The sequence below is a fragment of the Larus michahellis genome, chromosome 2 (genome assembly GCF_964199755.1).
Source record: "Larus michahellis chromosome 2, bLarMic1.1, whole genome shotgun sequence".
Taxonomy (NCBI): domain Eukaryota; kingdom Metazoa; phylum Chordata; class Aves; order Charadriiformes; family Laridae; genus Larus; species Larus michahellis.
Window position 1 is genome coordinate 10,526,241 of NC_133897.1, and position 25,745 is coordinate 10,551,985.

The window sequence follows — 25,745 nt, forward strand, 5'->3', positions numbered from 1 at the left end:
ATATTCTTCCCAACTGCTGTGCAGGACATATAGCTGTAGTTTATACTAGGAAGAAAGCATACAGCTGCGTGGACCAGTAATTGTTCAATACCTGTAAATCGGTGTGGCAGCAAGCACTCCCAAGAGCAACTTGGGCTATGGTACCAGAAGCACATAATCATGGGAAGTAATTATCTCTCTCCAGTCAGCATTCATCAGGTCACATGTAGTTGCTGCGCCCAATTTTGACGCTTCAATATAGGAAAGACATTGGTAATTGCAGCAAGGAGGATCACCAAGATGGTCGGGAGGCTGGAACACTTGCTTGGTGCAGACAGGCTGAAGGACCTCAGCCTGTTCAGCCTGAGGACAACAAGGTTTCAAAAGAACCTGATAGCAGCTTGCCAGTACCTATGAGGAGGAGGTCATTAAGAAGGCAGAGCAGGGCTCTTGACTGTGGTGCATGTTGGGAGGATGAGACTGGAGGTAAGGAGAAATCCACTCCATGAGGAGGGCCAGGCAGTGGAACCAGTTGCCCAGCAAGGCTGTACAATCTCCATCCCTGGAGGTTTTCAAGCCCCAAGTAATCTAGTCTGATCTCATATATGACACTGCTCTGAGCAGGAGGCTGGGGTCCAGTCAGCCTTCTTTTCTACAATCCTGAATAAAGTAGCACCATTAGAAATTTTGTCACCTCATAATTCATACCATACTCCAGGTTATTTATGAGTGTGTTTGAGAGTATTATGGATGTGTCTAAAAGTAAACACAGTCCCCTGTAGGACTACATCAGGGATGTCCTCCCACTATGAAAAAGCTGGACGTCTTACAGAACGACACCTCCTAGCAGTAAGGAACCACCACAGAACTCCTTTGCAGAAAGAAGTCACAGACCTTATGTTGTGGTTTGGGACGAATTGGCCAATTACGAGACAACAGATGCTCTCCCCCCAGCCTTTCCCTCCAAGGAGAGAAGGAGGAGAGATAAAGAGATTTACAAGTTTAGAAGAAACCAAACTACTTTAATGAAATATTAATAATAAAATAAAAAGGAAATAATGAAATAAATACAATATATACAAAACCGTATCAAGCTCCCAGGGTGACATCACTGGCAGGCACTGGGGAAGTCCCAGACTGGACTCAGCGATGGATGGGAACTGGATTCCAGAGCTGGAGTCAGGAACACACAGATCAGGATCAAAGGCAGGCAGACAGACAGGGTCCTCCTCAGACATCAGCCATTGAAGAAAGAGGCTGACCCTTTGATCCCTCAGCTTTTATACTGAGCATGGGGCAGATGGGATGGAATACCCTGTTGGTCAGTTCTGGGTCACCTGTCCTGTCCACTCTTCCCTGCACATGCAACCCCTCTACGGTTTTCCGGTTCCAACCTTCCAATGGGGCAAATAATGAAATCAGCTGACCTTGGTTGTTATAGCAATAAGTATAAGCAAGAGCCTCTCTGTGTACCACTCCGTGGCATAATCAGGTCTTAGCACTCTGAGAACAAAGTGTTTTCTGCAGAATATGCTGATAGTTTCAGGGAGTTAGAAGAAGCTTAGCTAAGAAGTAAAATTACTGTACAGAAAGTTGGTTCTGTTCTACCTCAAACCAGGACACCTTAGTAACGTTCTTTGATATAACACACTTCAAAGTATGAAACACAGGTTCAACAGTTCCACTTGAAAAGCATCAAAGCAGACAAGCGATCATTTCCTCCCACTTGTTTGCATACTAGCATTTAGAACAGGGAGAGTAAATCTGGAGAAGCAAAACAGACAAGAAATGAATCGTGTTTTACTATACTAGGTAGGAATCAAAAGATCAAGAAGCTCCAAAAAACTACAGAATAAGGGAAGGAAGGAAATAACTTTAAAATAAAGTAGCGGCTGTGTCAGTATTAAAACAAAAATGTTACTGGTGTTATATCCACCAGCATTTCTATGCAAAGAGTACGCAAGAAAAAAAAACAAAATGACGTAACGAAGAATATCCCCACTTCTTGCTGTTTACTTTACAGAATGTGTCCTTTTCCCTTACATAGAAAAAACAGCACAGAGAGAAGAGAAGGTAGAGGTCACCCTGGGTAACATCACCCTGTAGAATATGTCTAAGAACATGTTTAAGAGCTGCAAACGGAACTATCAGTGTTTTGCTTGACTGTGATTACTACCTACAGAAAAGTAATAGTGTTGCTCTTCTGGATTTTGATTTCTACAACAGAAAACAAGTAAATATGACATTGTACACCCATCTCTTACCGCTCTCATGCTGCTGAAGTATTTTAAATGTGCATTAAAATGCCACATGGCAACTAAAAAGCTTCCTCCTACTGTCCCACTTGGCAACGACTTTTGTTTACTTGTGAAAAGGATGTCAGGAATAAACAGCAAGAAAATACAGGTGGAGACAAGCAGTTCTGCTTCATCTATTTCTAACAACTCCACTATCCCATTGACATCTAAAAAGCAAACAAGGTATTCCACCTAGTTTAGATGTGTTAACAGTAAGCTACCCATAATAAACTATGCATACTGAAGAAAACGAAAATTTTTAGCTATGCTCTCAGTTTGACCTTGGCATTCATAATATCATCTGCTTTGGACATCTCATTTTTCTCAAAATGAGATATTAACTATTTATTCTTAAAAACTGCGCTGTATGCTTAAATTAAGTTCACTATAATCTAGTCAGCCTTATACACTTAGCATGACACGCTAAATCCAAGCTTATGAGAAAATGTCAAATACTTCTTATGACTACAGATTAATTTTACTCATTAACACAACCCTCCACACCTATGATTTCCCCCGCATGTATGGTCTCCTCTCAGGACTCCTCCCTGACTTAAGACAAGAGGTGTGCAAGAGGTTGACCCACTTTTTTAGTTGGTTCCTAAGTCACAAAGAAATCGTAAGTGGTTCAAAGGCTGGGTGCCCAGACTTGTTCATCTAGGAAAAAATTCCATGACCTAACAGAAAGTACAAAACATCCAAGAACATATCCCATGTGCTAGAAACAACGCTCAGCTGAAGATTAAAATAAAAACAGCCTCTCTAGCCCTTCAGAAGGTAACTTCCATATGTCACTCGCTTAAAACTACCTGCACGTTAACTACACCAGGAGCAAAGCCCCACTTCAAAGTAATGAAGGAATTCAAATCAATATACAAGTGTTAGCTTTTACTTCCCCTTTTATATACTTAATGGGAATGTATTTATGATGCTGGGTAAAGGGGAAAAAATACCTTATGACACCTCCACGACCCTTAGTAATAGGCCCAAGATACCTTTGTTCAGGGTAATGTATTCTATACCCAGTAATACACTCAAAAACCCCTCAAAAAATGACTGCGAGTCATTTTTCCTGTGACCTGTATGGGCTACAGCAATGCCATTAAAATCTGATTCAGGAATATTTGTCAGCATTAGTGCAAGATTTAAAAACACCCTCTAGAATGAACACCAATAGCAGCAACCTCGATCACCCTAACATTCTGCCACTGACTGAAGGTATTACTCAACATTTTACAGCCATGGTATAATAATCGGTTATATTAAAACTTCACAGAGTCATTCCATTAAAAATTCTTTTCTAAAATAAAAATATAACCTCAAAAGTCTCATTAATACGAACTCGGTAAACAATTTGTGTTAAGACAGTTTCTTTGGCTAATATTAATTTCCAGGGCAAGATACATAACTATCTTAGAAAACAGAGCTAACGAATTTTCTCCTCTTAACTCATGAAAATCCTCTTCCTTGTCTTCTCAACACATACATACTGTAGAATTTTTAAGTAGCTTATCTTCCTTTTCACCCCCATTCCCAAAACTCAAACATATTTAAACTGCAATACTTCTATGTTTTCATAATTTTCACCAATTATACAGACTCTCTACTGGATGTGAGTTATCACAGTTTTAAACTCAGCAAATATTTTAGACTTGTTACTATTGTCAAACTCAACACAAACTCATCAGCATCAATTCTTTCCATCAGCTAGATATGTTAAAAATAGAAAGCACAGTTAGGTAATGGAAAAAATGGGAGACTCAAGGCATAAACAAGCACTTTATACCAACACTGAAACTGTGAAGCACCACGTTTTGATGACAATTTTGGAGCCTAACACTGGAAACCACACCACTATAAGCCAAGAAGTTAAAGGCAGGGCGGTAGGGGGTGGAAGTCACACATATACTCTGCTTCTGTCCTCTGTATATTAAACTCCGCCATACAGACTTCAACGCCATTTATACACATACTACTTGCTGTGGAGACCACACATGATATGGAAATAGAGAAACCGAAACAAAGTTCAGTAAAATAATATTTTCCAGTTAATCAAAATTTTCAAAGCCAAATTATTAACAACGCGATCAAATATTAAAACAGTAAAAAGCACTGGGCTTTTTCTTGGAACCATGTTGACGGTTGTTAGAAACAACTTTTAATATATTCAGGTAATCGAGAAACTAGAAACCTCTGTGTGGGAAGCAGCTCAGCAACACTACAATACATATTCAACACCAAGCTGATAAAACATCAACATGAGTTTTGTCACCATCTTCATGAGAGTAAATTGGGCCCCAAAAAGTAACAGATCAAAGCTGCTGAAAGTATGAAGCAGTTTCACTTGTCACGTGAATTACTAATAAGTGGGTTACAACAGTAACTTATTCCAGGTCATCTCTACCTAGCTGTATGCTTACATTTTAGAGTGATGCAACAACCAACACCATTAATTATTATATGCATAAAAACATAAACTACAATCATGACTTTCAAAGTCTCTCCTGTTCCTGTGTTATAAATGATGTAAATTCTTGCACATTAACGTCACCAAGAAGTCAGTGTCCCCAGTGATTTGACAGCACATGTTTACAGGAAAATTTCAGTGGTTTTCAAGGTAAGGATGAGGGCACAGAGAGAGCAGAGAATATTGCAGAAGTTGAGACTTTCTCAGCGAGAGTCATCACTGCCCTCCTAAATGAGGATTAATACCAAATTAAATAGGGAAGGGTGAAAGACAGGAAAGGAGAAAGCACTGCAATTAAAAAAAAAAATTTACATAATCTTCAAATAAAAGCAGTAAGCTTATATGGAATGAAGTGTTTTCTTTAGATAGCCTTCCTTAACCCAAATTTCCATCTGTGTCACCAGAACTGAACTCTCGCCTTCTTACCAGAACTTCACCGGCAACGTGCTTCAGATTCTCTTTCCGCTCTGACATTACTACCATGTCCTCTGCTGCTCTGCTCTCCGCTTCACCCACCCCTCAACCATCCTCCACATCTCTGAAAACACTTCTTTCCAGAAGGTTTTCTGCTTATAAAGTCAATCACACTCAGCATCCCTACATCACAGCAAAGATAGAGATGTTCATTAAAACCCTACGATCTCCCAGTTACATCCTGCCATCTTATCCAGTCCCTCTACTACATAGCCAGCTACCCAAACAAAATCCAAGATTTTGGATTGTGCTGTCTGTGGTCTTGTAATCAATAGCTGGTTTTGTTTGCTGTCAGTTATTTCACTTTTCATTAGATTTTTCTCAAATCTAATTTACACCTTAATCTAAATTTTCTTAAAACAGACGTCTGTATCTTCCATGAAGTGTGCTGCCCTTTTGGTCAACTGCTACCACAAAGAAACATTCAAGTATTCAAAAGGAATTATCTTGAACTGTAACTAATAGCAGCTTTTTACACTTCAGCCTTTCATGTTTATTTTATGTAAATGGAAAAAGTGGAACTCGCCAGAAGTTGTTCCTGTTTTGGGATAAGCATATCTCTATCCACTTGTCTATGCCAAGTATTTGGAGATGCCGATTGATTCCAGATGGATCCACCAATGCTGATCCTTAGGACCAGCAGCCAGAAGATGACTCACCAGTTCTTAAAGTTCAGTACAGCACCCATGTTTACAAGTAAAGGTATATTTTTAAGAGGACAGAATGATGCCAACATTTTATATATGTAATTATGATAAATGCCCACCAGTCTTTCAGCCTTACATCTCATGCCACTACCACAAACACTCCTTTATTCAGTTATAGTTCTTTTCCAAAAAAATTTTTTTTTAAAAAGAAGCAATACTGAGAAACCTAGGTGAAGTTATTTTTGAGATACAAGAACCCATGTAAGATATAAATTATTCCTCAACTTTCAGTGTATGGATACAAAAATTGAAAGGCATCAATTTTCTTGAAGATAAATTTGCATAAACATTCAAAACAAAAACACTTCATAGAATGCTTTGAGTTGGAAGGGACCTTAAAGATCATCTAGCTACAACCCCCCTGCCATGGGCAGGGACACCTCCCACTAGACCAGGTTACAGTATTTGTAATAAGTTTGTCCTTAAAAATCACCCATGCTTCTAATTAGCATTTTCTTCCTGGCGCACTATCAGAATATCATCACTTCTGGCATAAAAAAGGGTCTGTGAGGATTACATACTTTGCCTGGGGAATAAATTTAAGCAAGCAGAACTGGTCAGGAACAGGAGCACACTACCAACAGGAGCCCAGTGCTCAAATCACCTTTCTCATTTTACAGACACATAGGGGACAAACGCCAGCAGTATCCACACTGCACTAGTTCATACAGAAGAATCTTGAACACCTCTCTACCCCAAAAACAGGACAAGAGGACAAAAGGCACAAAAAGAAATCAGAGAAGAAAACAAAGTCAGTGGTATTAGTGTGAAGTTGCAAACAAAAGTCAAAGACATGACGCAGTTGCAACTACCTAAAAAGGCCTTTCTAAACTGCTGAAAAGTATTTTTAGATTCAGATTTACACACACACTAAATAACCATTGTATCACCTGTAACAAAAAAAAAAACCCTTACTATTTAAAAGTGGTACGATTTAAAATTAAAAAAAAGCCTTCTCGTAGAGGAAATTGCATTAGAAAGTAGAGAAACTAGGCTTCACCAAATATCTAGCATCTGAAGCTTCCACCCCGAAAACATTCAGTCCTTCAAATTGAAGCATCTGACATTAATCATAAAACTATATATTACACCAGTTTCAACATCTGCCTGGACTTGTATGAAGCAATTAGAGTTATAATAGCAATTTTTTTTTATTTGAACTTATTCTACCAGGACTGATTTTTTTCATAACGTATTTAATATAATAAAGTCATTTCCAAACACACTATGTTTGTTCTTAAGCTTTCTAACTAATAATTCCATGGTCATCAAATTGTTTTCTTCCACAGTTTTCCCCACACTACAAATGCAAGCACAGTGTATTTATTTTGCCAAGGAAACCTCATAACCAAGTGTATGTGTATATTTTCACAAATAGAAAATCCCACATCATGTAAATGGAAAAATAACAACAAAAAGTAGAACTGAATTTTAAAAATACAAACTAATATTGCAGAATAGAAGACTCAAACTAGAAAAAAAAAAAGAGTGTAAGAATATTCTAAAAAGTAAACCCAGGGAACACAAAGAGACTGAACCACTGCACTTACATAATTTGTGTTTGAAATAAACAGTTCACACTAACACTAGCTGAAACCAGAACACTTTATAATTATGTTGTATAAACAGACATAACAACAGGACACAAGAGAAAAGCAGTCCCCTAAAAGCTTAAGTATCTTCCATGGATGTGCAAGATCTCAGCAAACTATAAATGAACCTAAAGGATCAAGAAAGGCAACTAATTAACGGTACAAAAATAACAGATAGTATCAGACCAGCACAGAACATTGTCTGGCCTTTACAACTCCTTCATATGGATGCTGCTCAAGTACAGAACACAGACACTTCTACATATTGTAACCAACTAAAGCTGCTTTTCAGAAAGATGCCCTTTTTAGTTAGAACTGAGTATGACTCTGGCTTTACTGAAGTAAAGGCACTCACTGACTTAGAGCAAACTCATGGCTGTGCCATGACTCTTAAACCGAGTCATCAGTTCTCAGTCTCCATGTTTACCTTACCGAATCTGAATTTTAAAGTTCATACAAGCCTGAAAGAGACCGGGTGTTTGCCTGAAAGAGACCGGGTGTTTTCAATAACTGATCCAAACAACAGATCCTCAACACAGCAGATTCACATTTGAAAAGCCACGCCGAAACTAGGGGCTTAACCTAGTTAACAGGGGAGTTAACCTCCTATTAATAAAAGATCATCCTCGTGAAGCAACAAAACACAAGACAGATTATTTTCTTGCAAACTGGCACCCTTTTGAAAAAAAAAAAATAAAAACAGGTACCATACAGACACTCCAAATGAGGTCAAGAGTGAACGGGCCTGAGTTAAATTAAGCATTAAATCAGAGACAGTCACCTCAAAAGCAGATGAAGGATTTATTTAAAAAAAAAAAAATAATCTTCCACCCTTGCTCAATCAGTAAACATGTGTCAGAAACATTTGTCTTTTCAATGTGGAATTAGCAGAAGTTGGCACCTACAGAAAGAACAGGCACCACCCGCAAAAGAATAACAAGCCTTGGATTTTTGTTATGGAACACAACTTTATGGAAAACTTTGTAGCTTGCCAGCTACAAAGAGAGACTAGATGAAACAGAAGTCAAGCATTACACTGAAGTTAAGCTTAGTGTGCCCTTAGGACTCCATCAGAAAGCACAACGTAGAAATTCTATATCTATTCAAATAACATGAAGAAAATTTGTAAAAGAAAAGTGAAAAGGGTTTTCTTTTCAACTACATCAACTTATTTTGATTTCTGTTCTCTCATGAATATACCATTTTAGCTTCCAGTAAAGACTGGGCCACACAACTAGGTCTCCAAAGACAATACTATCAAATTCCATAAACTTCACTTACTTCTTACAGGCGTATTAGTGGAGTTTGGCTGCGTAATATTACATAACAAACATCAAATCCTCCTATTAACTTCTCCCCTGCCCCCAGCTCACCTGCAGCTGGAATGAAAGCCTTGTGCACGTGTCAGAACGTGGAATATGTTCCCTCCTCCAGCTGAAGGACTGGTGATTATACCCACTACCCACACAACAACTGTTTATTTGCATATTTTAAGAAATTATAGTCACCATGTAACTTCATGACCAGCAAGGCCAGGAATGTTTAGCATAATGCTACATGTAAACAACATACTGTGTACTTTGTTATGCTTAAACTAACCACAAGTGTAATCACACTTGCAATATGCTTTTGCAGCAATGCGAGAGCCAGAAGAAGGTTGCATACTCTCAGCTGTGGATGGCAGCAGCTTATGCACTCTTAAAACCCTCCGGTCTTCCAACATAAATTAAAGACAACATCACAACTGTACCAATGCATGATTTAAAAGGCACAATTGTTATTATTATTTTTATTCCCATTGATTAAACATTAACACAGATACCTTGTCATTAATATTAAAGATCAAAGTACGGTTTCAAGAGCAAGAATATTCTGCCTCCCCTGTCCAAACAAAGCAACATTGCACCTCTAAAATTTGAGTTGTTGACGTCTTACATGATTTCTTACGTGACTACACCAACAGGAAGAGTTACCAGTTACTCTAGATGGGCTGAAGTAGCTTAACAGAAGCAGCTGCAGTATAGATGAGCTAGTTCTTTAACAATTCAACAGACCTTCACTATTCGTAACAGTATCTGGAGAGGCTGCACAGAGACATTCCTACAGACTCAAAATGTGTGCATCCTGATAGTTACAAAAGCACAATACGTAGCATACGATGTATCAAAACAAGACCCTGGTGGACCTAAACAGATCATTAGCGCACAAAGAAATACAAATGAGAAAACAGACACTGAGGAAGAGACAGATGCTAGCATCCAGAAGAGATGCACAATTTGTGTATACACTTGTGTTTTCGTAGCACAAAGGAGATAATGCTTAAAGACTTCTTTACGAAAAAGTATATTCCTTTTTATGCCCCTCCACTGGTCTTGGCTCTCATGACATAAGCTACACCAACTCACAGAAAAGAGAAGGTCCAGAAAAGTCTCCTAAAGTGACAATTCTCTTCATACAGACTTGTTTTGCACTCTTCAGAAAAAAAACATCCCAGAAATCTAATACTTTACCAGATGAAAGAAGGTGTTAACATATGGATTTGTAAAATACAGAAAAGCAACTAACACAACGGATCCAAGCAAGTCTCTTTTATCAAATAACCTAGCTATAGACCTACATAAATCAGTTAACAGTGGTATTTGTCTCCCAATACAGCTGAAAAATAATTGAAGCTAAATTATGAAATCATATTTTAATTCAATAAGTCTATTCTCTCTTAACCAGCAGTAACTGCAACGAGAATGCAACTACCCAGCTGAGTTAGGATAGCACGTGCACAGAAGACAACACTGCACGTCTCCTACATGCAACACATATTTCCTTCCTTGAACTGAGGCAGAAGAGAGATACGCCCCATCAAAACACCTCTTTCAGCTTTCAATAGTCCCGAAAACACTTATGAGGCAGTCGGAGAGGAAACCACAACAGCTCTCTCCATCTGCACGCACGGTGCAGTGTTGCACTTGACTACAGAAGGCTGAGGGAGACGGGACAGCACGGGCACTGCTTATCTGCTCTACGTCGCTCGGCTTGGAGAGCGCGGGGCACGCAGCAGCACTGGGAACGACACCAAGGGTTAGGGAAAACACGGAGGTTACACGCATCCGCTGCAAACAGCGCAGGAAAAGGCAGGAGGATGTTCGTGTCACAAGCGATAACACGAAACCCCACGCGCACCGTGCAGTAACAGGGCTGCACTCGAAGGCTGAGGGGTTGAACACGTAACACAGGGGACAGGAGCAGGGTCAGGAGCACACCGTGTCCTGCACACATGCACAGCCTTTCCCCTTTCCGTTGAAGTCACAGGCAGAGGAAAACCCACGCCGGCTGAGAGCGGGGGTCCTCACAGCCCGCCCTCGCCCCCAGCCCGGAGGGGGAGATGCTCGCACCGCGCAGTCCACACGGGACAGCCCACCAGAGCCAATCTGGACACGGGAGCCGGGGCAAGGGGAAAAGCAGGGAAAGAGGGAAAGAGCGGGACAACCCCACGGCTGCCCAACCGGGGGGGGAGGGGGCGAGGAGGGCAGACCAAGGCGGGGGTCCGGAGGCAGCGCGGCCGCCGGGGCACCGCAGTGACAGGTCAGGGAGGCATGGGGGAGGGCAGGGCGGTGCGGGGGCGGCGTCGCCTACCGTGTACTCCCGCACTTGGCTGTGGAAGTTCTGCTCGCGGATCGTCACCTCGTCTGCTTCCATCCTTCATAGTCCCACGGCCCCCGCGCGCAATGGCGGCCGCCGCCGCCGCGCCTGCTCCTGCCCCCCCGGCGGCAGGCGGGCCACCATGGCCAGCGGCAGCGCCGGCTGCTCCCCCGGGCCCAGCGGCGGCTGCGGGGCCCCGGCGGCGGCGCTGGCGGCTGGGTCCGCCGCTCTGTCACTGACCGGCGGGTGCGGAGCGGCAAGAGGAGGAGGAAGAGGTGGAGGAAGGGCGGGCAGTGCCGCCTCAACCCCTCCTGCTGCGTCACCACGCAGCGTCCCCGCGCACACCGCGGCCCCGCCCCAACCGCCCGGGGGGGAGGCGGGGCTAGCGGGCGGGAGGCGTGGTCAACCCTCCCCGAGGCGGGGGCGGGGGAAGGGGCGGGGCTTGTCTTTGAGCGAAGGGAGCGCGAACCAATGCCCGGGGGCGTGGCTGAAGGAAGGCGGGAGTTCGGCTGAAGGGGGCGTGGCCGAGGCGGGGGCGGGACAGGCCGGGGGTGCCCTGGTCGGGCTGAACGCCCGCGGATGCACCAGGGTTTGGAAGATTGTACTTAAAAGTGAAGTTAAAACTCGTGTTGCGCTTGTCTGGAGCAGCTTTGTGTTGGTGTTGTGCTGCAGTGCAAAGGCCCGGTCTCCCAGCTGCTCCCCAATCCCTCCACACACACACGCAATTGTCTTTGTTTCCAAGTTTGCAAGTAGATCAACTGCCTAAATATACACAAAAAACCTAGTAATCTAGGACACACTATAAATTATAGATGGTGATTTAGCAAATCAAACACTCGTTTCTATCCAAATACATAATGTAATTCCAAGGGAGTATCAAAAATAAGGATCATCACTTTCTGCCTGTTTACACGGATTGATATATTATACATGATGTCCACGCCAACCACAATTCAATTATATTCGCTTCCCAGCCTCTGGCCCATTTTCTTGATTAAACGCAGATGGTGAAGTACTTACTGAATTCTAGGGTTAGAAAAGTAATCTTTGACTGCCTAACGTACTTCTTGCAGTTCTGAATGGATGCAGAACGTCCTTCAGCTTCAGCACAGCCACGGTTTCACCCTCGTTCTTCTGATACTCTGGAAGAACAGATGAGGTATTTGCAGGCAGAATCACGCCATGGGGGCAAGAGGTCAGAGATATCCCCACTCTCTCTCCTTCTGAAGCCCCCTGCTTGAGGAGGGAGACTTTCTAGGCATTCACTAGGCTGTAGGAACAGGAGAGGACCACTAGAAGCAGACCTGGAGGAGCAGGGGGCAGAGAGATTATTCTCAGGAAAAGCTGTCCTACTTGACAGCTACTCCCCGAGCAGCACTAGATTGTATCTGATGGACAATATTATTACTCAGCTGGGTTTTTTTCTTCAGCTATTCCCACTTATCTTCAATCACCATTTCTTCTTGCGATGCTGAAAGCGGTGAAAGCATCTGTAGCTGCCAAGAGGAACTTCACATGAGACTTTGGCTTGTAAGAGTGGCTACGGCTGTTATTCTCTCCAGACTTAGTCCAGAGGGAACAGTGTAACTGAAGCCAAGGTTTATAGGTAGAAGTAATATCTTCTATTATAATAACAAATACAACTGGAAAAAGCAGACAGCTGTTTGGTATGCAAGAACCTGTCCCCAGAGCAATCAAATTCTCTCAGAGTCGCCTATAGAAATTATGTCTCAAAGAGAAACCCTCTTTTCTTACAAAGCATCTTGCTTAACGCTTATACAGAACAGACAGATTCCCACTTTTCATCATCCTATATAAAGACCTACGCAATAAATTGCAATGGTGTTAGAAGCAGGGCATGAGGAACAAAAACTGTTGGAGCCAGAACAAACCAGAGCTAAGAACAGGGGAGACAAGATGGTCCAGTCAAAGGGGAAAAATGGGAACAATCAGAGATTAGGCCAGCAATCAGTATGTTAAAATACACATACTAGCACCAAGACAAACGAGGAGCGTTGCTGGAGTTCAGGCCACAGGCAAGCAGCAAGCTGACCCAGGCAACAAGGATGACCCACAAGAAGCAGACGGAAGAGTGAGGCAGTTTGGGGAAGAAGAGACAGCAAAAGCCGTAGTTAGGAGTCAAGAGAAGGAACACAGCTTAGGCCAGGGCATGCCATAGGCTCTTGGGGAATCTCTGCCAGTAAATACCAACGCCTGCTGCCAGTTGTTTGGAATCTGGGCCAGAGCTGAGATTTAGTTCCTGAGCTACCTGGGAAATCTAGCAGCTTGTTGAATCTGAAACGAAGTTTACTTCATTAAGGAGGTCTGAGCATTGCATCTAGGCATCAAGGATTTAATATATTTCTAACTTTATGTGAAGACATAGTAAACACTGCTCTGGAATAGAAGGTTGTAAGGAAAATGAGCTGTACTTTTGTAGCTCTTATAGAAACAAAATTAAGTTTAAAGCTTAGCAGAATTGAACCTTCAGCTTCTACTTGGGCTGTATGTTTTCTTTTTAATATATTTGAAATATATGTATAAAATGTATATAATATAAATATATATATAAATATATTAATATATTTGAAATATACCCAAGGAGGAGATATAAATATGTCTCATACTATGGACTGGCAAGTTCTTTCTTCCATTTCTAGCAGATGAATCATCAGAAACATGATACACATTCATATTTGCTAAGAAGACCGGAGAGAAAAAAAAAACAAAACAAAAAAAACCCAAAAAAAACCCCCTAGCTTTGATCCTTTCTTGGACAGATGTTATTGCTCAGTTCCAAGGTGTCTACATCACGAAGGAAGGACATGGTAGCCACCACTGCAAAATCTATTTATATTGAAGGAAGTGCAGTCTAGAGTAGGCAGCTGTTGCAAACTGACGAGAAGGCTGACTGATGAACCCGTTGATTTTTTTGATGGGAGTACAAAAGTAGTATTTTGAAGCATACCAAAAGAAAAACCTCGAAAATTAAGCCTGAGGTACCTTGCACCAGAAGGCGGTTAAAAGCCTTTATGTTGTTCCTCCATACTTCAGCCGTAACAAAGGGCTGGAGGGACTATCCTCAGCAATTCTTAGGACTTCCTCAGTAATTCTTAGGACATCCTCGGTAACTCTAAGAAGCTTGGTCTAGGTTTAATCTAGACATGACTTAGGTGCAAATAAAACATTTTCTCAAGTTGCTAATGTACAGATATACAAACACAGAGGCAGTAATGAAAAACAGACTTCTATTAAACTTACATATAGTGATGCCTAACCCCTCAGCATAGAAGTTGAGCAAAGTTAATAGATTTTGCTCAGTTTATTCTTTTTCAGCCTAGTTTTAAATGAACAGTTTTTCAGCTTTTGGGTAAACCAGTAAGTGCCTGGTATCCTGAATCCCCAAGGAGGGTTTTATGCACACTGGATTATCTCTGAGATTCTCCAGAAAAATGTGGGGATATTCACGCTAATACAATTAGTTGAATTGGCTAGAATTGAAGTTGCTAAAGTTGGAACTGTTTCACTGGGAAGGTTCCCACAGAATTTGTCAATGGATTTTAGATCACCGTCTTTGACTGTAAATGTGAAATTGGCACCATGCCTTTAAATCTCAATTTATCTAGCAGCATTTGAACAGGTGATGCCTTCTTTTCCAGTCATTATTCAGCCAAATGCAGCTTGGACTACACAGAAAATAGGAAGTTATTCTCCCAGTTAACATGACTACTTATATGATTACATGCAAGATATCACTAAGAATTGGCCAGATTGATGCCTGAAGCACAATTTAGTATGTTGCTGAGAGTGACCATTGATTTTAAAGAGAACTTAGGGTACACAGACGCCACAGATGATACCCAGCACTTTACATACACGGAAGCCAATTACAAAGACAAAAAGAAAGACTGAAAAGTTAAAATAACTTGATCATGGTATAAAAGAAATGTTATGCTATCATAATTACATACATAATGGGTGATCATTTCAATGTCTTGTATTGGGTAAGATAAAGCATAGCAAGAATTGCATTAGAATTTGAGAAAGTCAGAACCATCAGACTTGGATCTGGATTCAACTTGAAATATTGCTGACTGGCACTTCAATTCTATTCGTACTTTCTTTATATTTGTTTGCTTTTTTAAAATAAAAAAGTATGATTTTTTTTGTTCCAAATATTTCCAGCCTGTATCTTCATTGTGTCAACCCAGTAACACTAACTCCCCAGCTAAATGCTATATTACGGCATAATACTTATATATTTTTGAAACAGTCAAGGGAAAGAAAATTAAATTAAAAATGCGAATTTTGACACCAAAAAAATGATCTAAACTAGTTCAGTATAGACTCACATAGGTATGTGCTGGATATGGTGTATCTATTCATCAATATATTGATGTGTGATGAATCTACACCCAAAAAAAACAGAAGGAAAAAAATGATTCATCGAAGTAATACAGTTTTGAACAAGCTTTTGAAATGAGCATTTGCGTAAAACATCTCCACTACTTTTAACTTAGAGCTTTGTCCATTTATAAAAAGTTTAGGAGATTGCTTTCAATAACCAAGGAACTGGATTCAGTGATGAATAAAACTCCTTCTGGTCCTTACCTTTGCTTCACTGATAGAAGCCCAGAGTCAGACCGCTGCAGAGTTTATAGTCAGAAGCATAAACTCTGCAGGAGCTCGGCGTTGTTACATAAAGGAAGCATAAATCATGTCATGAAGTTAGAACAGTTTGAGTTCCATATCTAGGCAGCATGAAGTGACCGAAAACTCATTTTGCTTCCTTGCACTTTTACTGTGTCTTTCATGTCCCACTGTGAGGATTCAAAACACTGCTCAAAGGAAAAAAAAAAAAAAAAACAAAAAAAAAAAACAAACCAAAACAAAACAAAAAACCAACCCACCACATTGCAGCTTAAACTCAGTTAGGAATGAGATAAAAGAAAATATTCAATGACATGTGACTGCAAATAAAACTCAAAGTTCACCTGCTATACAGATATGAACAAGGCCGGGGACGTCTGCTCCATGCTGTCTATCCATGGCTGATTTGGCTGATTCGGCTGATTCTTCAAGTAGGTATTTATTGGTAGAACTCCTAAACTCCTGCCAGGGTCAATATTATTACAGAGTTGAAGAATCAAAACCAAACCAAATTCAAACCAAACCACCACAAAACCCTGCAACAAAAAAAAGCCTTACTTTTACCGTGTCTGTTTTGAGCCCAGAAATTAGTGTTTGATTCAATCAGCCTCTGAAAGGTGTTCAGCTAGAGTGGATGGATCAAAACACTGAAAACTCATTACTTCTCTTTATGGTGTGTTTAATATTTAATTACCATCTGTATTAAAAATCATGCCTTATTTCTGATTTGAATTTTACTGCCTTCAGCTTCTAACTATGGTTCTTGTTCTGTCCTTCCCAGCTACAACTAAAAACTTTAATACTTGATATTTCCTGATAATCACAATTCACCTCAAAATCTCCTTTTCAGGCAGTTAAAAAGATTTACTCTAAGTAAATCTACTCTTTGAAGATTTTTCTTAACCATGAACCTATTTTTTTTTCTTCCCTGAATTCTCTTCAAACTTTTAACATATCTGTTAAAACACAAGCAAAAGAACTGAAAACAGTATTCTAGGCTTGATTTTATCAATTCTATGAACAGATGTAAAACACCTCCTTATTTTATGCTATTACAGACCTTTTTAGTCATTATAGAGGAAAACACCACGCAGCTTCAGAGGTGAAAAAACATGATTACTTCCCAGAAGCAAACGGGATGTGCAATCGAAGAAACTTGTGTCTACTCCTGTCTTCCTGCTATCAGAGGTCTGGCTGTAGGTAAAAGGCTTCCTCATGGTGGACCCAAAGTAAGAATAACAGCTCTTTATCTTTGTTTTGGGTTGTCATGTCCACTTACTTGTTTATATACAGTAAAGCCAGTTTTAGGGGCGTTGTAATCCAAATGCTATAGCAATCATTTCCTTCAGGTAGAAAATAGTGGCTACCTCTGAACTTTGCTCATACCCACCAGCAGCCACGCATAATTTTTATTCTGAATCATTATTCTACAGACATAGCCCTGGTTCTGTAGACAGGACCTTGACTCCTTGTTCCTGGTGCATCCATGGACATTCATGGAACTGAAGCCTCTTTTGTTTTCTGCTTCCCAAATATTTCAGATTGCTCTGTATGATTAGTTTATCTTTGTAATTTACCACTCTGTTACTTCCAGTATTTGCCAACTTTTTTGTGTCATCTGCCAGTAGTATTAGCAGTGATTTGTCGACGAGAATAAATACATCCTTTTAAAAAAAAAAATCATTTGCATCCCATTTTTTTTTTATCCAAAACCATTTTCCTTATAATTTTTCTTGTCTTTGAGGACTTCCTGACGTACTAAGTACATATAATACATATTTTGCTGGTATCAAGTGTTATGTTTGCCCATATGGAATACGAGCTCGCCAATATCATGGGTGGGTTCCATGGCAACCTCATAATGGAATCCAAAAGAGTTATTTGAGAGCCAAGCCAGTATTTTTTGTGTTAGCAAATAATCATTAGAAGCTTTAATGTTGTTTTGCCACTGGTTGAATAATAGCAGCAGCATAAGTCTCTGAAACCAGTGTCACACATAATTTTTCTGTTCTTACAGAACAGGTGCTTTCTTCACTGTTGTGCTTTCTCTTCAATCTATGTTTAGTTCCCATTCTTTAAGCGCTTACTTAGTTCCATTTAAATTGACTCCAGCCTCTGCTCCACCTCGGTTTGTTGCATATGTAGCACTATAGCATTACATCTACACAACATGCTGCACAGGCTATAGGGTCTCACCCATCAGTACACCTGTGCTTTCTCTGCGAGTTTTGCTGACTGTTTACCTTTCATTGTTTCTCTTCTTTGATTTGTGGGCCATTCGATATCTTTCATTAGACATCTTAGTCTGCCAATTTACTATTGATTCTAAAACATGTGACCATACGTTAGCTGTATTATAAATGATGAAAATGCAAATATTCACACGTACTATCGGTTCCTGACTACTTAACATGGCTGTACTCATTGTCCTTTAACAAAAAATAATGAAATCATTAATCTGCTGGACGATCTGTGCTCATTCTAAACTACCCTCAAGTTATTTTTTGTTAGTTACATAGTTTTGAGAAATGAAATTTCACAATTTTTGGAGTAAATGCATTGCACTGACAAATCTTTAAACAATAAAAACCATTGGTATTAGTTAAATCATTTTATTTTTCTCACTTAAACTCAGTATCTGACTCATCATGACTAAGATGACTGTATTGTTAAATATCACATGGAAAGCATTTCAAAAATCTATCCAGTATTAAACTAGAACCGTTTTTCAGTCTGGTTGACAAAACCACGTTGTATAAATTTAGTCTTTGAAAGTAAGCCATGCACCTTTTATGAAGGACTTTTATCCAAAATGCTAGAAATTTTAAAGGAAATAAATCATCTTAATTTCTAAAATTAATAGGCGCAAGATTTATTCTTAAATCATGGATACTCCTTTCTAATTAAATTCAAATGTGTTTAATGCATCTCAGGAGTGTTAAGATAATAAGTAGTCCTTTTCTGGAACTTAACATCCTCGATCCCTGTCAATAATTATATTGGGTGACTAATAAAATATGATGCCAGGCATTTTTTAAATCTTTATCTTCCTCCTCTGTCTCATTAGCAAAATGAATAGGTTTGCTCCACAGGCACCACCTAATCTGGAGAATTCAATGTTGTTCAAGGACATTGCAAATAAATTTCATCAGGTATCCCTTCATGCAACAGTCATATGTAAAACGCACTTTTACGGTATCTGCCATTTGCCATGCTAAAGTTTCTCTTTGCTATATAAGCTTATTGCTAGCATCAAAGGCTGGAAGGCCAAAAAGGGACACTACAACTGTCAAGTCTGATCTCCTGACCAGGAGAACTTTATGCACTCATCCCATCACAGACTACGCTCTAAGGAGAGCTCCGATGATCAGTATTTGATCCACAGAACATATAGCACTCATCCATTCCACCAGCAGTATATCAGAAAATGCTGACATCATGAGAATAGATTATTTTATAACATAAGGCGATACTTATTTTCAGAAACTGGACTCAGATCTAGCAGGCCTTTTAACAAAAATCATGCCAGTAATGTGACATTAGCTAATTTGTTCTTGAGAGTTTGACTTCCTTTCTCAAGTAGATGCTACATTACAGTAATTACACCTCCAAGTAACAAAAATATGGCAGGATCCTCAACCCCTGGGATGATATATAGTCCTCTGGCCCTCATATAAAAGCAAAAGCCATCTCTAGTGACTTTAAACATTTGGGTATATCTAAGTATTTGAATGGAGCACTCCAGAGATTTCATACTGTCTTGAAAGTGAGAGGATAGAAGAAGGAATAGGTTGTGATTCATGCAACTCTAAAGTATTTTTATCTTCCTAATTTTAGGCCCTGTAAGCCATACATTAGATTCAAATTATACACACCCTGCCAGCGATAGCAACTGCAGAGATACCTCGTGCTGAATATTTCATATATGTCTATGCTACGAGGCAGATATATCGTATTTGACCATATTTTACATGTGGCGTGTCACATAGAATCAACCATAGAATATCTCGAGTTAGAAGGGACCATAAGGATCATCAAGTCCAAATCCGTGCTCCTCGCAGAACTACCTAAAACTAAACCCTATGACTAAGAGCGTCATCCAGGTGCTCATTGAACTCTGACAGGCTTGGTGCTGTGACCACTTCCCCGGGGAGCCTGTTCCAGTCACCAACCACCCTCTCAATGAAGAACCTTTTCCTAATGTCCAGTCTGAACTTCCGCTGATACAGCTTCATTCCATTCCATAAGGCAGCACGTTGAAAGTCACTATCACACTGTGCCTGCTTAGTTTTTTTTCTCAATTTTATTGAGTCATAAGCCTTGGCTTGTGCAAAAGGAGAGGTCCACTTACACCACATACAGTAAAGTATGCAGCTGTCGTACAAACACTCCGAATCCAAGATTTGTCTAGAAACTACTGTCCACACACTTCTCATCCATCATCCGCTTTCTTCAATTCACCTATTCTGACTTGCATAGAGAGGTTATTGCTAAGGACTGTGCCTTGAATGCCAGGTCACATTTAAAAAGATGACTGAGAAAACCACAAGAGAAAATATCTCATAAAGGTCAGCCCTTCTTCCTGAAGCCAGACCAAACTAGGCAGACACTTATCACACGCTGAAAGACATAGTTCTGTCTTCCTGTGTTCCTTGGGATAACTGGAATCTCTCAAAGTACAGTCAAAGTACAAGCAGAGACCACACTCAGCCTGTTCGCTTGGACAGGTTGGCAGGGCCCTAAATGTCCCAAAAGGCCCCTGACCAGCTCCACCAGGAACATCCACCTATGCCACATCCACCCACTGACCTCTGGGTAGGTGGAAAAGATTAGCCACATCCAGCTAAAAAAACCCTCACCCTGCCTGGTCCCCACTGAAGGTGCTGGGGAACAGGAATTACTCTGGGTATGAGGGTGTTGCAGAAGCCGTCAGGGCTGCGATCTGCCTCTGTGGCTGGGCTTAGTATCCACCAGGATTCTAAAGGTAACCTGGAGCTGTGAGCAACCCTATGGGAAAGTTCCTGTGCATACATCTCTATAGGTACTGTAACTCTAAAGGAGGGACATGGATTCTAAAGGGATGGACATGCCAGTCTATGTGCTAAATAAAAAAAAAAATAAAAACCCAATATCACAGTTTAAGAGTGGTAGGGTATGGGCATCAGTCAGCTGCTATGATGTCCTGGTGCATCCCTTTCTCCTGATCTCATAAAGCTAGGGATGCCACCAACTATTTTAGAAATGTTGCAGATGCTCTCTCTGTCCCTTCTTCTGCCTGTATTGTCTACTCAAATATCATTGATACCTGAAAGCCTCTTAATAGCCTGATATCTGAGGTTGCTGCCTAGACAGGGGGATTCATGGAGGCACCTGAATCCCGGATAAGTCAACTATAGAAGCAGACCCTGTCAATTGCTCCCAATGAGGTGGGTTCAGGCTATGCCATCGTGGATATGCAATGCCACCATCTTATTCTGTCTCAGGTTTTCCTGTGCTCCAAACAGAGGTGTGCAAGCAGGGCCAAAAGTTCTTCATGACAATGCCACTATTCCTTGGCCTGTCTGTTTGCCATTCCCTCAGTAAATCTCATCCATGGCCTGGATGAAGTCATCCCAAGCCCTCTCCCTGTCAGCTGAATCCTACACATGGAAAAGGTATGCATCTCCTGGTCTTTCAACAGAGGAGCAGCAGAGGGGAAGGTCTGCCTACATTACTGGCTTTCAAGATACATCTTGAACTTGATGAACTGTATAAGATGCCGTCTTTGCCTGACCAGGTACACCCTGCTCTCCTACACGCTGTTAATGGCCGGTATGAGAGGAGTGGGACAACTCCCAGCCTTATCCACGTAAGGTTAAAAGTGTAAATATTCATCCTTTCATCTCCATCAGTGTGTGGTAATGGTCACTGACCCCATTTCTCATCAAAGATGTGGTCATGCATGGCTCAACCTGTAATAACTACTAACTGACACAGGAGTGCATCTTCTCCCTGGGCCAAGGAGATAATCCTACCTTTGGCCTTGCTATAGGTGTTCTTCAGTTTTATTACCTCTAGCCAGTTCCCCCAATTTTTCACATGTTCCACATTGATATGGCTGTTGCAGTCAGGCTTTCCCAAAATTCTGGTCCCACCTTATATAGAAAAAAAGCATAGAGCTCCATATGGCCCACCATTTGACAAGTTCAGGGCTGCTGATGACCTTAGTTCACCACAATACACTGACTCTGTATGATACATGGAAGGAGAGAAGGCTGCAGAGCTTTTAGAGAAGCAGAGAGACAAAGACAAGACCTACTTTTCAATGTAAAACCAGGTACACCATCCATTCATTCTTCTTTGAAGCATATTCCCTATAAACTGGTTACTGATAAACTTGCAGAATCTAGTTTTTCTGTTTTCAGTACTGATAAGGTTACAAAGGTGTCATCTGTTTGAGACAGATGGTCTTTTGTTTCTAAATCATGTCATTCTGTGAGTAATCACTTACTTAAACTGTAGGGATAGTACAAAATTAACAAGGTTACAGAGGATACATTCGTATTGTTTTGCATTTTGTGTGTCAATGTCTCAAAACTTAATTGCTTTTACAGAAACAATATTTTTGGTATTGTTGGTTAATTTGTCAAAAGCTAAATATACACTAAAAGCCTACATTAAAAGTCACTATAAGGCACACTGGGAAACCTGGATACAAAGGGGTCACTTCATCCTGACTAGGAGAAACAACAAATCATAGGAAATAACTCTGCAGTTTGCAGTCACTGATGAAGTATTGCATAGGATGTATTCTTTGAAGTACAGATAATGCTGCATAGCACATGGCAGAGTTTTACTGTTTACGCAGCCATGTCTGCGCTGAATGCGGTTTCTGTAGCCTGACAGGCACCTCCCCATACCGCACTCTGTCCTGTTATCATTGTGGGTATCCAAGTGCTATTACTCTGGGCATACACTGACCTGATACGATCACTTTTTTTAAACCCTAGCCCACAGCATGCTTGCATCCATTTATAGTTGCATGCTCCCAGAATTAGCATAATGAAAATATAATTTCAGACCTATTTGCTGTCTCATTGTGTATTAACACCTGCATATCATCAACAAAGTAAGAAAACAACCAAACTCTCTCAGATGGGTCTTCTCCGCATTTCAACTCTATTACCAAAGTGACGTTGAGTCTTGAATGCTTTCAGGCTGCCAGTAAATCTGTAAGGGAAATCATTACTGAACACTGATGTTGTCCTAAATAACACTACATGCTAGACATATGTTTGGATTTTCTATTGTAGTGGTAGAGGTAGCACAGCAGCGAACTCATAACCTTTCCAAGTTCTCTTCACCCCACGCACCACAGTAAAACACTAGCAGCGCCTTAGTGAGGTACAATTTTTCAATGGCTGAAATGCCATCCATACTCCTTCCCTTCCTCTGTCTTACATCCCCACCACTGACTCCCATCTTCAACACCATCACCAGGCAGCAGGATCTACTGGTACATCCTTCTACCCTTCATATTTTCTGGTCGTGCCTTGAGTCATGACAGGTTTGAGGGAACATCAGCTTTCCTGTCAAATAGCTCTGAAGGAAGCCTCAAATTCCTTCTCTGTGGCCTAAAGACCCTTACAGAATAACTGAATCAAAAACTATTTTGTCTGTTCGTATTATAAAATTTTTCACATAATTTGGCATTGGTGAAGTAATCCTGCAGCAGACACTGTACCAACTCCAAGTTCCCTACATCTAATTGATTTTTATATTACTGCAGGCTAATAATCTCCATGGAGCTTCTGAAAAACTCAAGTGAGGATTTCACTTCAGCACTTCGTAAAAGTACCTAAGCAAGTACCTCTAGGGCTGTAGCGCTGATCCTGTCCAGCTTTGTTCTTGTTCAATATGTTCCCACTACCTCTTCAGCAGTATTGACACAGTAATACATGGCCAGACACACCTGGGGAAAATAACCTAGCAAAAATGAAAAATGTAATCAGAATGAATTCTCTGAGCCAGTTCATTCCATGTTCACACAGCAGAAGGAATGATATAACGGAGCAGAGGGAGCCACTCCGGCCACCACTGTTACAGAGAGAAATGCTTGTGAGCTACACTGCACACTCAAAGCAATCACAGCTATATTCTTCTGTCTGGCCCTTGCCATTTTTAGTACTGAGAGTACTAGAAAATGTGAGAAACTATATTGTCCTTTTGCTCTACACATGCACAATCCTCATAAAAGATTCATGAGTCAAGAAATAACTATAGACCATAATTTTCAGATCGTTCTTCCTGTCTTACGTTACGGAATGGGAAATACTTATGCACAAAGTCAGCGGGACAAGTTTATTGCATTTTTTGGAAGAATTTGTTTAAAGATTCACTCATACAATAGATTTTAAAGGGTACGTTTTAAAATCATTAAATGCATTTATATATTTTATGGATACTTATACATAATGTATGTCTGTGTACTTATGTACCTATTTATATGTGTGTGTGCTTATTTTTATTTATATTTAAAGTTATCTGAAAAATATGGTTACCCCAGTATTAAAATAAGCTGGTGCAGAAGACAGTGTTGCATAGTGTCCTCTATATAATTTCTTTACAAGAGCCAAAATATACTAAGTTGTACGCTGAATTAATTTGAATCAAGATACTGGTATTGCCTTTTCTTTTTTGACAAAATCACTGTGTATTGACTTTTCTGAAAAGAGTATTCTTGTCTTTATAAAGAAGCAGCAGCTTATAGTATTCTTTCATATGAGTTTGTAGGAGTATGTATACGAAAGAAACAAAAATATAGTTTAATTACTGTTGAAGTGTCTCTTCAGTGTATCATTTTATTATGCCGTTTATATTTTTTCAAAAACAGCATTGAAGCCTGTGCCCCAAATAAAGTCCTTTTTTTATTTATTTAAATGGCTGCTTGATATAAGTACAAGAACTAATAAGTTTAAGTATTATAAATTGAAAAAAATTATATAGAAATCTGAAATATACACAAACTAAAGCACCATCTTAGTTACCTTCCTCTGCTAGATGCATCGCTGCATACACAAAGCCATGTACCCCAAATCAATGTCTTCACTGAAGCTACACTCCACGGAAAAAAAAAAGGGAGTTTTGACTACATAGAAATATAATAAGAACTTCACAATGTGACCTATAGTTTTTACTGAAATAAATTAATGGATGGCATGCAGATGCCAAGATTAAACAGAGTAATAACAAAACATTAGTAAGCACTTTTAATGTAATTAAATTTTTGATGTATTACCATTTTTAGTGTGTAATTATTTTTGAAGGAACTGGAGAGTAATACTGGATCACACCCTTATTCAACTTAGTTACTAAAGAATAAAACGAGACAATGTTTTTAAATTCTATTGCAGAATAATAGTGTATTGTCCATCACAGGTAATGATGGCAAGATTTTTCTCATCTAATAATCACTCATAGTGATTACCTAATAAAAGGACAATCCTTGGTACTATAAGAACCTATGGTCAGTCCAGAATGTAAGCAAGCATTGAAATGTGCTATATAAAGCATCTCAGCTTGCAAGTGACCTTGAATCTCTGTATCCTTATTGCTGGAGGTTGGGATTGTTCCATGGCTACATTCCCAGTCTGCATCAAGAGGCTGCTGGTAACATCAATCTTAAGCACTGGTCTTTAAAACAATTTTTTATGTTGGCCTTGAACAGGTCTAATAATTTCGCTTAATCACCTCTGTTTCTACACAAAAACTGGAATCTAGGCTGACTTCTAATTTTTCATTCTTGTGAAATCCAGCCACAGGCTTTCTTTCTGTCCAACATCAAATATCTGTAATCACAATTAGATAAAATATGTCAGATGCCCTGTGATACCCAATCATCTTTATTGTATAGAAGTTCACTTTCAGCTCAGAGTAGAAGAAATTCCATTTGACTCAGAGGTCA

General features: G+C 40.1%; 1 protein-coding gene across 6 annotated transcripts in view; it reads right to left on the bottom strand.

Moving 5' to 3' along the window:
* LMBR1 (limb development membrane protein 1) overlaps positions 1-11,494 on the bottom strand; it is a 71,984-nt gene extending 60,490 nt beyond the window's left edge. For all 6 annotated transcript variants that reach the window (XM_074574130.1, XM_074574128.1, XM_074574133.1 and 3 more), the window contains exon 1: positions 11,147-11,494. In XM_074574130.1, coding sequence (XP_074430231.1) covers positions 11,147-11,209 — 63 coding nt within the window. In that variant the 5' untranslated portion in view covers positions 11,210-11,494. The remainder of the gene's footprint in view (positions 1-11,146) is intronic.
* Between the last annotated feature and the right edge of the window lie 14,251 nt (positions 11,495-25,745).